The 15,241-nt window shown below is 50.8% G+C and overlaps 8 protein-coding genes across 8 annotated transcripts; 5 read left to right on the forward strand and 3 right to left on the reverse strand.

The window, feature by feature from the left end:
- Positions 1 to 556: 556 nt before the first annotated feature.
- Positions 557 to 2,698, forward strand: MRS44_014911 (uncharacterized protein; the record flags this gene model as incomplete). Its single annotated transcript, XM_065618593.1, has 4 exons — positions 557 to 692; positions 740 to 1,203; positions 1,247 to 2,436; positions 2,482 to 2,698. The coding sequence occupies 4 exons, from the start codon at positions 557 to 559 to the stop codon at positions 2,696 to 2,698; spliced, it is 2,007 nt and encodes a 668-aa protein (XP_065474665.1).
- Positions 2,699 to 2,770: 72 nt separating this feature from the next.
- Positions 2,771 to 3,372, reverse strand: MRS44_014912 (uncharacterized protein; the record flags this gene model as incomplete). Its single annotated transcript, XM_046284276.2, has 3 exons — positions 2,771 to 2,930; positions 2,976 to 3,123; positions 3,171 to 3,372. 3 exons carry the CDS (start codon positions 3,370 to 3,372, stop codon positions 2,771 to 2,773), a joined length of 510 nt encoding a protein of 169 aa, XP_046128007.2.
- Positions 3,373 to 3,937: 565 nt separating this feature from the next.
- MRS44_014913 (uncharacterized protein) lies at positions 3,938 to 4,714 on the reverse strand (the record flags this gene model as incomplete). The annotated part of the gene is made up of 3 exons (XM_046278861.2): positions 3,938 to 4,020; positions 4,065 to 4,532; positions 4,576 to 4,714. The coding sequence occupies 3 exons, from the start codon at positions 4,712 to 4,714 to the stop codon at positions 3,938 to 3,940; spliced, it is 690 nt and encodes a 229-aa protein (XP_046128008.2).
- Positions 4,715 to 5,140: 426 nt separating this feature from the next.
- On the forward strand, positions 5,141 to 7,001 carry MRS44_014914 (uncharacterized protein; the record flags this gene model as incomplete). The annotated part of the gene is made up of 3 exons (XM_046272265.2): positions 5,141 to 5,734; positions 5,779 to 5,958; positions 6,003 to 7,001. 3 exons carry the CDS (start codon positions 5,141 to 5,143, stop codon positions 6,999 to 7,001), a joined length of 1,773 nt encoding a protein of 590 aa, XP_046128009.2.
- A 312-nt stretch (positions 7,002 to 7,313) lies between these two features.
- Positions 7,314 to 7,778, reverse strand: MRS44_014915 (uncharacterized protein; the record flags this gene model as incomplete). The annotated part of the gene is made up of 1 exon (XM_046279656.2): positions 7,314 to 7,778. The coding sequence occupies one exon, from the start codon at positions 7,776 to 7,778 to the stop codon at positions 7,314 to 7,316; it is 465 nt and encodes a 154-aa protein (XP_046128010.2).
- A 424-nt stretch (positions 7,779 to 8,202) lies between these two features.
- On the forward strand, positions 8,203 to 9,111 carry MRS44_014916 (uncharacterized protein; the record flags this gene model as incomplete). The annotated part of the gene is made up of 1 exon (XM_046282378.2): positions 8,203 to 9,111. One exon carries the CDS (start codon positions 8,203 to 8,205, stop codon positions 9,109 to 9,111), a length of 909 nt encoding a protein of 302 aa, XP_046128011.2.
- A 581-nt stretch (positions 9,112 to 9,692) lies between these two features.
- Positions 9,693 to 12,053, forward strand: MRS44_014917 (uncharacterized protein; the record flags this gene model as incomplete). Its single annotated transcript, XM_046281554.2, has 4 exons — positions 9,693 to 9,800; positions 9,960 to 10,280; positions 10,334 to 10,792; positions 10,842 to 12,053. The coding sequence occupies 4 exons, from the start codon at positions 9,693 to 9,695 to the stop codon at positions 12,051 to 12,053; spliced, it is 2,100 nt and encodes a 699-aa protein (XP_046128012.2).
- Positions 12,054 to 12,942: 889 nt separating this feature from the next.
- On the forward strand, positions 12,943 to 14,662 carry MRS44_014918 (uncharacterized protein; the record flags this gene model as incomplete). Its single annotated transcript, XM_065618594.1, has 6 exons — positions 12,943 to 13,216; positions 13,342 to 13,474; positions 13,518 to 13,684; positions 13,726 to 13,986; positions 14,030 to 14,231; positions 14,278 to 14,662. 6 exons carry the CDS (start codon positions 12,943 to 12,945, stop codon positions 14,660 to 14,662), a joined length of 1,422 nt encoding a protein of 473 aa, XP_065474666.1.
- Positions 14,663 to 15,241: the final 579 nt, after the last annotated feature.

Consider the following 15,241-nt stretch of genomic DNA (forward strand, 5'->3'; position numbering starts at 1 on the left):
AACTCAGGGTGTTGCATACATTCTGTTGACACGGCTCGTGCTTGTGGAGGCCATAGATATCTCGAAATTGGTCCCCGAATGGAGGGAGGTATGGAATCATAGAGTCTCGACAGTAAACCCAGGAGAGTAAAACACAAGGCCACAACACCAACAAAGAGCTCAACATTCCAGGTTGCTCCTTGGTCTGGAGACGGCTCCGACGCAAAGAAGGATGACGCCATTGTCAAAGGGTTTGGTTGCAAAAGAAGCAGTGGGGGGAGTTCATGACTTGAGAAGATGGAGGAGCTGCGATGCCTTGGAGTTCAGCTTCGAACTCAGCCCCAGTTTCAACCAGGCTCAGCCACTGCCACTCGTGGAAGTTAGTCAGCTTTCGCTGACCTCCCTCTGGCGAATCATGATGCTCAGAAAGAGTCCCGGGAGTTCGCCTCTTGGCATCAACTCAATGTGCGGGGAATGCGGAGATGTCGGGGGAGGCTCCTGAGTCTAAAAAGGGTGTGTCCCCGGATTTTCGCTCCTGTCTAGTCACTTATTCTTAGTTGTCTCAGTCACCGTCGAAATGCCCGTCTCAACTGGTCGTCGTATGCCTCTCAGTTGCGAGCCCTGTCGGGAGCGCAAGATCAAGTGTCCTCGAAACATCAACCGGGGAGAGGACCTTGTGAGACATGTGTTCGTCGAGGGATCCCTTCTTCAGAGTGTGTTTACCTCCGGGATCAATGGCCCAGACGACACAACCAGCCAGCTGCAGGGGCTGTTGATAACTCGGAACTCGTCGCGAGGATCGATAGGCTGGAGGAGTTATTGCGACAGAGTGTATCAAATTCGTCGAGTCAACAGCCTCAGGAGCCTGCATCGAATTTTCCTTCGCCTGAATCGACCTTACCTCAATCTGCGAGTTCGTTTACTGGGCGAAATGAGGTGTCACCGCTCAAGGGTGTTCCTTCGAGTTCAATTGCGCCGCCAGCTGGGATAATTATACGATACGAGTCTGGGCACGAAAAGTTTGAGCCGTCATCTTCACGCTGGTCCTCCATTCTCCGGGACAACCCCAATGTCAATGGCATCAAGACGGACCTTGATGGGAGCGACATTGGGTCAATGCCATTCACAACCAGCACCACCACGATTGCAGAGCTTCTCGAGCTGCTTCCGCCAACTTCGCATTGCGATGAGCTTAAGAAGACTTATTTCGACGTCTTCTCTCCTGTAAGTGTTCCCCCTTTCTTATATACAGCTGCTGACGGTGTAGCTCTTTCACATATTGCATGATCCGACATTCGAGGCCGATTATCGTCGTTTCCAGTCCGACCCCGAGCAAGTGTCTCTCCCATGGCTCGCGCTCCTCTTTGTCATCTTGAGCATAGCCGTCATCGCGTTGCCAGAAGACAGTCCTCTTCTTCGTGAGCTGGGCCGTCGCAACTCGGCACTTGAGAATACGTCTTTGCTATGCAGTCGATATCGCGGGGCCGCAATGAAATGTCTCGAAGCAGATCATTACCTCTGGCGACATAATCTGAATACGCTACAAGCTGTTGTTCTCCTCATTTATGGCATAAATCACACCCATGGCCAGTCCTGGGCTCTGCTGGGCACAGCACGCAACATTGCTTTGGCCCTCGGCTGTCACATCGACCCTACTGTCTTTGGAATGGATCGGATACGTGTTGAGGAGCGTCGACGATGCTGGGCTGGACTCAACATGCTATACACAATACATAACACCACTCTGGGGAACCTGGACTCGACATTCACCCCTTCGAGTGTCAAGGCGCCTTTGGACGTCAACGACGATGAACTTGTCGCTGGATTCGAAGTACCCGTTGCAAGAAACGGGCCTACGCAGATGTCGTATCTCTTGCTCAAGTTCGACCTCTACGGCCTTTGCACTCGCATCTGCAGTGAGGTCTTTGGGGCGTTGCATGTGCCTTCTTACGACGCCATCCAGGCTCTCGACTCTGAGATTTCCGCCTTGCAAGAAGTCCTCAACTACAAGTATTTGTTTGACACGGCACTTCCTGTTCATCATGCTGTTCAACTAAACGTGCTGTTTGGGTACTCCCATCAACTCACGCTGCTCTTGCACAGGCCGATTCTACGGCAAAGGACGGTAGACATGCGGTATACCAAGGAGAATCTACTCAAGTCGCAGAGGAAGTGCATTGAGAGCTCTCAAGCATTGCTCAGTATACATCGGACACTCTATGAGGACGCAATGTTTCGCCCTTACCAGTGGTATAACCGTGGCCTGGGCAGCTTCCATGCATTCCATGCTGCAGTGTGTCTGGCTCATATCTGTACGAGTGGAATGAGCGTCGATGCATCTACGAAAGATGCTTTGCGTCGGGAACTTCAAGGAGCGCTCGAGATATTCGAGCAGATGGCAAAAACGGGGATGAGTGCCGTTTGCCAAAAGGCCACGCCTGTATTAAAGAAGTTACTGTATGTGCCTTGTGTGGCCATGTTTCCAAAACTGACAGACAATAGTGACATGATTAAGCCTCAAGAGATCCAGTACCAGGTCTCAGCACCATCCGAAAGCCCTGCTCCTCAAACCGCGGTGAGCTCTGATCGATCTGGGCTCGAGTTTCTTGAAGAGCCAATTGACAATTTGGCACCGCAACAGTGGCTTTCACCTTCGACTATGGGTTGGGAAGAGTGGGAGACATTTTTGGAGAACAATTCTATAGCGAATGTACTGTAGTCTATAAAATGCATCGCAATCTTAGTCTATCGAGCCACACTGGACCTGATCCACACTTCAGACTGACCGAACCTAATCATCCAGACCGGGACAGTTCTCAGATGTCACTTCTGTAATCTCCTTGTACTTGGGAGGGTCAGTCCAGATAATGTCGAACCTGTCACTTGGGTAGTTGTCCACATCATCGGCCCCCAGCTCCTTGGCGAGGTTGTTGAGCCGTTTGTGCTCCCAGCTAAAGATGTTAGTCAGATTCTACCAGGGAAACAAAGAGACTTACCAAATGAGAATGTTTCCGCTGCCCTCGTAGCCCTTGACGACGTCCTTGACACATTCGCTGTCGTCCCGGTCACACGACGTGTCCACTGTAAGACCAAGATCTTGAGCCAAGGGTAGGACAGTATCGTACGGGCGCTTTCTGGCACCACCTAAATCGCATTAGCTTGTGCATCCTGATTCACAGCAAGGAACGTACTGGACTTGTAGGTCTGTGCCATGATGTGGCCAATGTTGTACTGTGAGCTCGCACCAAAGACACTTCTCAAGCACTGAGCGCGCTGCTGGCCTTCTGCATTCAATCCATTGCCTTCTGCTGGCTTTTCGCCGTGTCGAATGAAGTAGACGGTAGGAGAGGCCGTCACAATAGAGGCGAGGAGCAGAAAGGCGGTGAGCTTCATCTTGAGTCAATACTGCGATTGAAGAAACAAAACCGTATTTCACAGAAAATTTGAGACAGCTTATATATCTTGCTGCATCAACAGGTCGGTTGAGACGGCAATGCAGCGATCCTTCAGCTGTGCATATCACTTCCCGTTTGAGGTGACGGTGTCTCAATAACAGCGGCAGGATCTTACGGTCTTAGACGCACGTGTGGATTAGAAACAGATTTATTTGCCCTCTCACACCGCATGCCGTTCGCTCTTTATAGCCTTCCGTTTTGGTGACCGAGAATGGGGCTCGCTAGCTAAGTTCACGGCCGCATTGGCGTCAGTGCATAACATGTAGACAGAAAGTAGTTTTCACGGTAATGAATGTTGTTGGAAAGTTTGTTGCTGTAGAGTATTATGAAAATACTAAAAGAAGGCAGCAGCCATGATAGAGTTATCAACACATGAAGAAACCTTGGAAAAAGCTTGACCAATGGACTGCAACAGACATGTTCTCAAGCTCCTATAGCGGCAGGCATAGAAGGTCAAATAATGAAAAGGGAACCCTTGAGTACAAAGTACCGCCATCATAAGCTCATGCTTCCTTGTAGAGAGGAAACGTTGGGACTTCAAAAGGGGTTGTTCCTCCAGCGTAGAGGCCTGCGCAACCAGCCCAGTCTAGAAGCGTTAGTGTAATTTCTTAAGGGCAGCGAGGTACTTACAGCTAAGAATGGCAACCAAGTATCCAAAGGCGTAACCGGCGTTGAGAACAGCGGTGCTCTGAACCATGTTTCCAGTTGCAAGAAGAATAAGGCAAACGTCAAGCGCCACCAGATCCAGGAAGAGAACCCAAGAGCTTCGAATGGCCGCAATGGTGTAGATGACACTCAAGATGAACCAGGCCCAGAGATACAATGCAATGGACTGCTGAAAGTCTGGGCTCAAGTTGCCCTCAGAGTCCATGTATGCAGCAATGATACCAGAGCCGGGCAGATAAATCATGCTGTAGGAGATGTTGAAGGCGCCATAAGACATGAAGACTGCAGTTCCGAAGGTGTTTCCGGCGACGAATTCCATAATGCCGACGAGGTACTGGCAGATTCCGCCAAAGAAGATGAGGACCGAGATCATGACATTGGGAGTCTGGATTCCACGAGCGTGGACACCAAAGCTCGAGATGAGAAAGATACCTAACATGTTAGAAACTGTGCAAGGGTCAAGATGGGTTCTTACCTGTCGCAAAAGACAGCAGACCCAGAGGTGAAGGGTTGGCAAAGCGTCGATGGACCACTGGGAGAGACGGCTGAGTGCGGTCCTCAACATGGCCTCCCTCAGTGAGGGTCTGATGGAGTTTGTTGTCATCTGAAGACATGATGATTGAATTGCAACAATTGGAAAAAGAATGTCCTAGGACTGCGTTGAAACTGCATCTGCTTCACCCAGCTAATAAATACTCGTCAACACCACTGAACTAGCCATCTTGAGCTACCAAGGCCTCGATTAAACCCCCAGAACGCCATGATTGTACTACCCCAGGTGAATGCCCTCTTCCCCATGGACTAACACGCTTGATTCATGAACCATCATGTGCTCATTTCCATCTCCGCTGTCGCCATTTCCGCCCCGCCATCTCCGCCATCTCCGTCTTCCCCGCAAAACCACCAGACGGCGACATCTCCCGAAACCCGAGACAACAACTGCGACTTGCAGATCGGCAATTGAGGGTTATGTATTTGAGCCGCCCTGCACCCGCCGAGACTCTCCAGTAATCGTCAAGACAACTACACAATCACGCACAATGGGCTCCATCACTCCTCTCGCTCAGTATGCGGCTTTTAGCCATCCCGACACGGGACTCGTCCGCATCGGACACTACGACATTGCCAAGGGCACCATCCAGCCTCTGAGCTTTGCGTCTGGTACGCCTGTGACGACTCTCTACGAAGTGATCGCCGCAGGCGTGTCTCGGATTATCGCCGACGGTGAGCCCGTGTCTGCCAAGGATGTCAAGGTTCTGCCGCCGATTTCTGGCCGAGACATTCTTGCCGTGGGCAAGAATTACATGGAGCATGCCAAGGAGTTTAACAGCTCGGGCTTTGACAGCTCTGACAAGACGGATCGGCCTAGTCACCCTGTTATCTTTACCAAGAGGGCTACGTCGATCATTGCGGATGGCGAGGAGATTCTGCCTCATGCCGACTTTTCTTCCACTATCGACTATGAAGGAGAGATTGGTGTTATCATCGGAAAGGCTGGTTATCGTGTTTCAGAGGCTGATGCGTGGGAGTATGTCTGGGGCTACACCATTATCAATGACATGACTGCTCGTGAGCGTCAACGTGACCACAAGCAGTTTTTCATTGGAAAGTCTCCCGATACTTTCTGTCCTATTGTAAGTTCTCTGTCCAGATACAGCAGGCGTTGCTAATAATTCAGGGCCCTGTTGCTGTCCCCAAAGAGTTTCTGCCCTCAACTCTGAAGGTTGAAACAAAGGTCAATGGAGAGCTCAGACAGAGTGCCACCACTGAAGAACTCATCTTTTCGATTCCTACCCTGATCAAGACGATCTCTGAGGGTCAGACCCTACAACCTGGCGATGTGATTGCCACTGGAACTGTAAGAACCTCTCCTTCATTGCATGTCTTCGACTAATAGATTAGCCCGCCGGTGTCGGTATTGGCAAGAAGCCTCCGGTTTATCTCCAACCCGGAGACGAAGTTGCCATCTCAGTCACTGGTCTTGGAACGCTCACCAACAAGATTGCTTCCCCTGAGGCTGTCAACCCTACAGTCCAGCAGGTCACCTCCAACCTGCCCTTCCAAGTCACGAACTCAGCCAAGACTCTTGGTGCCGGTGTTGGACTGACGCAATTGAACGGCAAGTCACTTCACTACCAAAAGATTGGATCTGGAAGCAACAATATTGTGTTTGTGCATGGTCTTGGAGGCACTCTGGATTACTGGACGCCTTTGATTTCACGTCTTTCTCTTGCCGAGGAAAACACCCTTCACCTCTTTGACCTTGAAGGCCATGGTCTCAGCACGACTCACCCGTTGAGCACTCTGAGCCTTGAATCCTTTGCCTCCGACATCAAGACCATTTTCGATGCTGCTGGCGTCACAAACTCAGCACCGGCGACGCTGTTTGCACACTCGCTCGGATGCCTGGCGTCCCTCAAGTTTACTATTGACAACCCTGGCCTTGTCAGCAAGCTTGTTCTTGTTGGGCCTCCTCCTTCTCCTCTCCCCGAAGCCGCTTCAAAGGGCGCTTGTGCTCGTGCTGCTCTTGTGAGAAGCAAGGGTATCCGAGCCGTTGTTGATGCCGTTGTCGACGCAGGAACATCTAGCCACTCCAAGAAGGCAAACCCAACTGCCATTGCTGCAGTTAGACTCAGCCTTCTCGGCCAAGACCCCGAATCCTATGCCAAGGCCACATGGGCTCTTGCTGGGGCTACACAGAAGCTCAACGTGGAGGCTATTGAGGCCAAGACTTTGATCGTTACTGGCGACGAGGACAAGGTGTCGCCGCCTGCGCTAGTTGAGCAGTATGCTGGGCGGATCAAGGACTCCAAGGCTATTGTGTTGAAGAATGTCGGCCACTGGCATGTGTTTGAGGACGTGAATGGCGTTGCTGAGGCTGTGGGAGAGTTTTTGAAGTGATTATAGAATAGACTGGAAACTGGAACTGCACACAAGAATGGGCTGTGGACAATAGACTGGGCATAAATATTATTTCTGTTCTAAATTTACAGATTCATCATACACTGTGTCGTATTTTCTGCTCTACTATACTTCTTAATACACCCCCCGTAGAATCCTTCTCTCTCTTTTGGATCTCTGCGCTTCAGCGATGATATTTAGAGCGAGTTGGCAGAGATGCTATGGATTTCCATTCAACTTCATAACGCCAATCCGGAATTCTAAGTATACCTGCCATTCATCCCTCTGTAGAACATGCCCAAAGTAATATGTTCAGTCATCCCCCCGCAGCTTTCTCAATCCAACAAATCTCGGGGGCTCCTTGAACTTGTTCTCTATCCCCGATGTCCGTCCTATCCGAAGAGGCCTTCCAAACTCCTCCAAATCCTTTTCCCCATGGAATCTCCAAAACTGCCAACTACAATTGCCGCTTCGAAAGGATTCAAGTACTCGAGATCCTCCGGGGTGCTCCGCCACAAAGTCTATGCAGTCGTAGACAATGTCATCAATGACAACCCATAATAGGTTGACTTTTCCAGCAGCTATGACAATAGACTTGTCTATAAAGGGTAGGTCGTCGTTTGAAGCGTTTATTGGTGCTCGTTTGAATGATTTAGGGTCGTTTGTGTCTTCGACAAAGTCGACGGACGGCACGTCCTTTGTGCTGCTCCAGTCGATCTGTACGGCAATGAGATTGTCCCGCGTGCCCGGGTGAGATTTTCGGTTCATCCAGCCCATGATGAAGGTACAGGAAGAAATTACAGAGATTGTTTACGGAGAAAAGTCTGGAACCCGACTAAGGCGAAGTTGTTGGGTTTCCCCTCATCTCTAGACGCGGAGATGGCGGAGCGGGCCACGAATCGGCTCGACGCACCGGCAGGCATGTCGCCCGGCGTGCTCTTGTCTCCCGGAGTGCAAGAATCTCTTTCTCCGAGAAAAGAAATAACATGAATACCGCTGTTTTAGCTTCCAAGCCGCCCGGCACGGTCATGCCCTGTCAACCATGCTCAAAGTTTAGTCCTTAGCGTAATTACGGACACGACAACGGGCCCGAGACCCCGAGAGAGAAATCATATAAATAGCCTCATATTTAGACAACGTCATAGCTTTCACTCTCGGTTCGTGATCTCATACGTCGCTCATTCCATATGTCAAACCAGCCATGGCCAACTTTAGCCTTCTGCAGTACTTGTATCTCAAGATTGTTATTACTCTTTCACGATGGTCAGCATATCCATTCATGCGGTCCCTGTTCAAAGCACCAAATAGCAACAGAACACTCATTCAGCTTCCCTCCCGTGACCCGAATCGTTTCATCAAGGCATGGATTCACCATCCACCCAACCATGGCGTAAGAACACCTGGGCTGCTTATCAACTGGCATGGTAGTGGATTCATCCTGCCGAGCTTGGGAATGGACCATGAGTTTTGTGACAGAATGGCGCACGAAGCTGGGTTGGTAGTGCTAGATGCTGATTATCGTAAAGCACCAGAACATCCATACCCAGCTGCTGTGGAAGATGTGGAGGATGTCCTTAAATGGGTCGAGAACCAGCCCGATCGGTTTGACCTGAGTCGCATAGCGGTGTCTGGATTCAGCGCTGGCGGCAACTTGGCCTTGGTTGCTGCATCCGAGCTCAGGGGCCATTTCAAGCGTATCAACATCAGGGGAGCCTACGCATTCTGCCCTCTCGTAGACCTTGACCGCGATCCAGAGCTAAAGAAAGTCCCGAATCCGATCAACCCATTCCCGGTTTTCTCTCTGCGCTTGTTTGCCACATGCTATATGCCCAGAGCAGAGGAACGTATAAACCCTAGGGTATCGCCTACGTTTGCCGACCCTGCCCTCTTCCCTGATACAACCATCATCATTGCCTGTAGCGCTGATAACTTATCGCCCGAGGCTGAGGAGATGGGTCAAAAGTTGAAGGCGGGTGGCGCCAATGTTGAGGTTGTCCAGCTCGAGAATGCAGCGCATGGGTTCGACAAGGGTGTTAAACCAGGATCGGATGCATTCAAGCAGAGAGAAATGGCATATTTGAAAGTAGCTGAAGATCTTAGAAAGCCCTGAGAGGCACTTTACAAGGCGCAGATGTCGATCGAAGAGGATGCTGGTCCGGAACTGATGTCCTCGCAAGAAGATCCGTTACACGAGCAGAGAGCAAAGATAGAAAGGGGGAGGATATGATGTGGCTCTTAAAAGACCTAGTCTAGTATCTGGCATAAATTTACCGGCTCTATACGCTTGATGGCTGGGTCTGTCCTTTTAAAATACGACAGAGCGTCGGGCCCTCGGGGCTGTGAAGGGCCCGCGATACCGCATTCCCCGGTTATCACGTTATTAACTCGCTCTGCCAAAATCTAATTTAAGTTTACGCGTACCCATGACGTCTCTAGGTGTAAATCATACATAATCCCCCGGACCCTTCTGCTCAAGAACTTTTGCGGCTGGTAAAATCCGTTTTATCTACCGATAGCCCCCTACAAGAGACCCAGACATCTACAGTATTCACTTTTATTATTACTAAAATTACTCTTGTTTTAAACTCGAGCATATCCAGGGCTTGCCCTCGTCCCTCTTTATTCTTCACTCAAGTTGCATTCTCTTAATCCACGTTGAATCAAGCGCATCACCAAAATCATTGCCCAGCAATGCCCAACACCAGCCCTCCTCGATACACACGAGCCTTGTCATGCGCTTTATGCCAGCAGCGCAAGATCAAGTGTGATCGCAGGTTGCCCTGCTTCAGCTGTGTCAAGGTGCGGAGCAAACAAAACCTCGCACTTATTAGCACGTCACATTCCCATGCCATGGGCACGCGCTGTCGTCTCGCGATTGCAATCGCTCTTCAACCGCGTTGCCTCTTTGGGCATTGTTAACTACTAGATTATGCACAGAGTCTGATTGTTGGACTATAGGCAGAGGTTGAGTGCATGCCAGGCAAACAGGCGCCAACTCGCAAGCGCCGGCGGCTGGCCGATCGACTTTTCGACAAGCTGGCGCATTTCGAGCAGCAACTGGACCAATTTATCAACAATGACGGCTCTGAACCAAGCCTAGCGGCTAATAACTCTGCGCCTTCCGCCGAAGATTGCCTCCGAGAGGGTGCGCCCCGTGACACTCCTTCGCCCATTCTGTCGCTGTCCGAATCGTTATCAAAACCAGCAGGGAAGATGGTCCAATGTGAAGATGGCGTACGATACATGGACAGCCATCTAGGAGCAGCTATCCATGAAGAGGTAAACCTTCTATCACCCCTGTCCAACCGAATCTTTCCTAATACGCGATGCAGCTTCGGGCCATTAGAGCCATGCTTGAAGCTGATGCGAGCCTGGGTGAGGAAACACCGCCTCGAGATATGGCTGCAGATAATCTCCTTGCAGCCGAATCCGTGACGGCTTCCTTTGACTCTGTACAACCCAGCACAGCCCAGGCCTTCATTCTTTGGCAGGTATTCTTGGACCGAGTAAACCCCTTGACCAAGGTGATCCATACCCCATCCGTGCAGCCCTACATAACAGAGGGAGAATCCAGTATAGAAGCTGTCCCCCTCAATTACCAAGCGCTACGCTTCGTCATCTTCACTCTAGCTTCCATGTCAATGTCGGAATCAGAATCGCAACAAAGGCTGGGATGCTCGCGCCAAGATGCCATCAGCGACTACACACAAGGCGCCGAGATAGCCCTGAGGAAACTCAACGTCATGAAGAACTTTGACATGGTGGTATTGCAGGCTTTAGTGCTGTACTTGGTAAGGCATCACTAACCCCTGACTGGCGACTCAGACTCATCGCATCTAGCTCTCCCTCCGAAATCGCTATGGCAAGGACACGGCCTGGATTCTAACCGGCACAGCTCTCCGGATGGCCATAAAGATGGGATACCATCGGGATGGTGAGCTCCTGGGCTTGACTCCGTTTGAGACGGAGATGCGAAGGCGCATATGGTGGCACATCATGCTGCAAGATGTCACCCACACCTTGACCTCGGCCTTGTGTTGCTCTCGGATGCCCATCAGCTGGGATTGTAAAATGCCTCGGAATTTTAATGATGCCGACCTATTCCCTGGATCCGTCGAACTCGTACAGCCTCGCGAAGGCCCTACCGAGATGGCTTTTTGCCTGACCAGCTACCAAATTGCCAAGTCTATTCTCTCTTTAGAGAGTCTTCGTGGCACAGCAGGACTCGAGATCGCTACTATCTGGAACACTGAAGATGTTGCAGGAAATCCTGTAGCCTCTTCAATCCTTCACAAATACAAGGAGGATCTTGACGCACTAGACCAGGTTCTGATGGATATTGAACGCCGATATGTGTCTGCATCCGCTGGCAAGGTCCATACCGCAGCTCTAAGCCTACGGCGCGTCCTGATCAGCAAAGGCCGAGAGATGATAGTCCCGATGATGGAGCAACCCGAATGGGGGACTGAGATTTTTACCGTCGAGGACAACCTCTTCAAGATTCTTATCATCAAGAATGAACTCTTTGCTAGCTTCGATGAGCAAATGGACTCGGCAGGCTTTCTCTGGTATGCAAAGGTCCAGTTCCAAAGAGGCAACTTTGCAGTCATGACCTCGAGGCTTCACCAGAAACCAGTTGGATGCCTTTCAGATAGAGCCTGGCGTGTCGTTGAGGCGGTATACAAGTTTCACCCAGAGCTTTTCGACATGAACGACAGACCCTCGATGGCACAAGCATACATCACCCTCAAATCATGGCAAGCTCGGCACGAAGCTTTGCTGACGACGACTGGTTCCTCACAGACACCAGATTATATCAACCAGCTCCAGTTATGCTGGGATTGCTTTAGCTGCTCCATGCCGTCGTGCCAGAAATTGGATCTAACGGCGCTACCAACCGGCGACTTGGGTCAACTGTCTGGTGATAACTTGGCTTCCTTGGAGACGAACTGGACCTTGCTGGGAAATTTAGATCCTGGTTTGAATCTGGATCTGGCTGTGCTACTCGGGGATGACGGCAGAATGGATGTGAACTTGAACGGGTGGGCTTGATAGTGCTCAAATTTTGCAAGAGATGGGGCATGGGGACAGCGAGATAGGTATCAGACCTCTGGTGGAAACATAGAGCATCTTTCTTGCCTTGTGTAGCATATAGCTGTGAGCTTCTAAGTATTTGAACCTTGAGGGCTGGTTTACCTTGCTCTCACCGTTTCCTATTTCATCACAATATCATGATTGCGCGAGACGCTGCCATGTATAGAATGGAAGCGCATATGCAGTAGAAAGCAAATTCCGGCGCCATCAAAGGGAATGAACCTCTTCAGCCGTCTCTCCAAGTCTACCCCACAGACTTGTCAGTGTTGTATCTAATGACATGGCCCTCCTCATGCCTTGCCCCAGTTGTTCCTTGCCACCTTGGGGCCCATTGGGCTCCTTCTTCTGGAGCAGCGTGCCCATGCGGCTTGGTGATCATGAGTCTTAAGGTGGATGTGCCTACAGCCTCGATGCATTCTCTACACACCATCACGGGACCTCTCAACATACCGCTGATTCGATAGTTGCTAGGCTGGTTATACCAAATGCGATGCTCATGATTGCAAGAACGACAACAAACTCGGAAGCTCAGTGTGACTCCCCAAATCTGGACTGATTCGGTTTGTCGTTTGGCCCAAACGGCCTTGCTGCCAAGTCCCGGGTTCCCCTCATCACTAGCCGCGGAGATGACGGGGCGTCGATCCCCCGCTCTCCAAGGCGGAGATGGCGGCGATGAGCGGACATGAATGTCTCGGAACTTTGCCATGACGGGCCAGGTGATGCAAGCCACCGAGCGGAGGTGTCGGCAAGACGGGCTGGCCAACCATCCAGGCCTACATAACTACGCTTCCCCACGGGGAACTTAGCTCCACTCTAGCATCGACAACTCTGAGTTTAAGTATTCAGAATGAACAAGGACGACATTACAAAGGCTTCGTGGCCTCAGGGCGCTCATGATTCGTGGGGCAAGGAGCCGATTCATGCTCAAAAGGTTCCTAGAAACGTCGAGTTTATCAACAACTTGAAGTTGGACAAGAGGCTCCAGCCAAAGGAGTATCATATCGACGGTACTCATCAAAGGTCAAAGATTCTGTTTACGAATGTCAAGATTCTGGATTCTACAGGCCGAGAGCCGTACACTGGCGATGTGCTGATCGAGGGTGAGTTTGATACCGATCTGGGTGGGTAGAATTAACGAGAGAAGGCGAAAAGATTGCGGCGGTTGGCCAGATTCCAAACAAGGCCGAACTTGAACGAGACCCTCTTGTTCGAGTTTTTGAAGGCAGAGGGAGAACACTCATGTCAGGCCTAGGAGATGGCCACACGCACTTCACCTGGAACGGTGGCGACCTCAACCGTCTAGGCGAGCTTGACGTTGAAGAGCACGTTCTCCTGACCATCAAGAGCGCCCAATGCTTTCTAGACTCTGGATACACCATGTATGCTCTCTATCATTCATTTTGTTCGCCGCTAACTATCCAGGTGCTTCGGAGCAGCTGCAGCCAAGGACCGGCTCGATGTGGTTGTCCGAGATGCCATCAATGCTGGAGACATCCCAGGACCACGATACCTGGCTAATGCACGAGAGATTGCCAAGCCAGAAGGCGAATTAGTGGCTGGAATTACACGGTTCGCAGATGGTCCACAAGGTAAGTTGCCAGCCTCTTGACAAACATTACTGACTCTTTAGAAATGCGCGATGCCATCAAGTACAATATCGAGACCATCGGCGTCGATAACGTCAAGCTCAGCATATCTGGCGAAGAAATTACCGAGATTCGATCCGCTCAAGACTGCTACTTTTCGGACGAAGAGATTATTGCGTGTGTGGATGAGGCTCACAAGCGAGGGAAGCGAGTCTGCGCACACGCCAGAGCCAGGGATTCGGTCAAGATGTGTGTCAAGCACGGCGTGGATGTGATTTACCACGGCTCTTATGTGGACGATGAAGGTATGTATTCTGGACATCGTGATGGCATAAGCTAATAAAGCAGGCATGGACATGCTTGAGCGAGACAAGCACAAGAACATTGTCGTGCCGGCAATCAACTGGCTCTATGCCACGACCTACGAAGCCGATGCTTTTGGATACACGTACGAAGCAGCAGAGAAGGCTGGATATAAGCGAGAGCTCGACATTGCGGTCGCAGGGTTGCGTGAGATGCACCGGCGAGGGATTGTCGTATTGCCAGGGGGGTACGTGATCGATACCACCTACCTTATTCAGGACTAATCAAGATAGGGACTATGGCTTTGCATGGACACCGCACGGGACATATGCTCGCGATCTTGAACACTTTGTCAAGATGCTGGGCTTTACCCCTCACGAGAGTATCATTGCTGCCACTGCAGGCGTTGCAGCGCTCATGATGAGGGGCCATGAGCTGGGAAAGATTCAGCCAGGATACTACGCCGATTGCATCCTCGTCGACGGAGATCCTCTCCAGGATATCTCGATACTTCAGGACCACGACAAACTCAATATCATCATCATGAACGGACGGGTGCACAAGGCTGGAAGAAAAGAGTACATCAGGGACACGTCGGGGTCTTTGTCCACGGGCATCCCTCGTCACTTGACGGAGGAGTTTCCTGAGAAGAGGCCTGCTATGCAAAAGTCGTACTAGGATAGGTAGCTTGGTCTCGGGGGTATATTTCCGAATGCATATAAAGAATGATACCAGGATGTCGTTCTAGAACGTGACCCCGGATTAATCCCTCTTCACATGCTCCGACTAGGAAGACCTTCTTGCATCGGCGACTCAATGACAAAAACGTGTAATTCGCCGAACCTTTTGCGATAGAGGCCTCACTGTTCTCCAAAGTTGGAATGGTGTCTCCAGCTGAGGAATAGCGTCACCTCCAATGGCTAGTCTGTGACCTTCAGTGACATACTCGTAATGATGTCGTCGTACCACGAGTCAGCGATTCAAGCTCTCGTTAATCAAGCCACAGTTTACAAACAAAGCAATTATGAATCCTCTCGTACCGACAACTTGGAGACTTTCCCAGGGTTTATATGCCTTTTTTACTCCCTACGCGTCTGTTTATCCCACTCTTTTGCGCATCCACCACGTGGAGCCCCTAGCGTCTGTCTCTCGGCGGAATTACCCAACGTGTCCCTGTCAGCGAGGAAATACGGTTGCCAGGTCTACCTTGATCCTTCGGGTGATCCTTTCATTATCGTTTAGCCCGGCCGATGCAGA

The sequence above is a fragment of the Fusarium solani genome, assembly GCF_023522795.1.
Source record: "Fusarium solani strain SB1 chromosome Unknown bctg00000010, whole genome shotgun sequence".
Lineage (NCBI taxonomy): Eukaryota > Fungi > Ascomycota > Sordariomycetes > Hypocreales > Nectriaceae > Fusarium > Fusarium solani.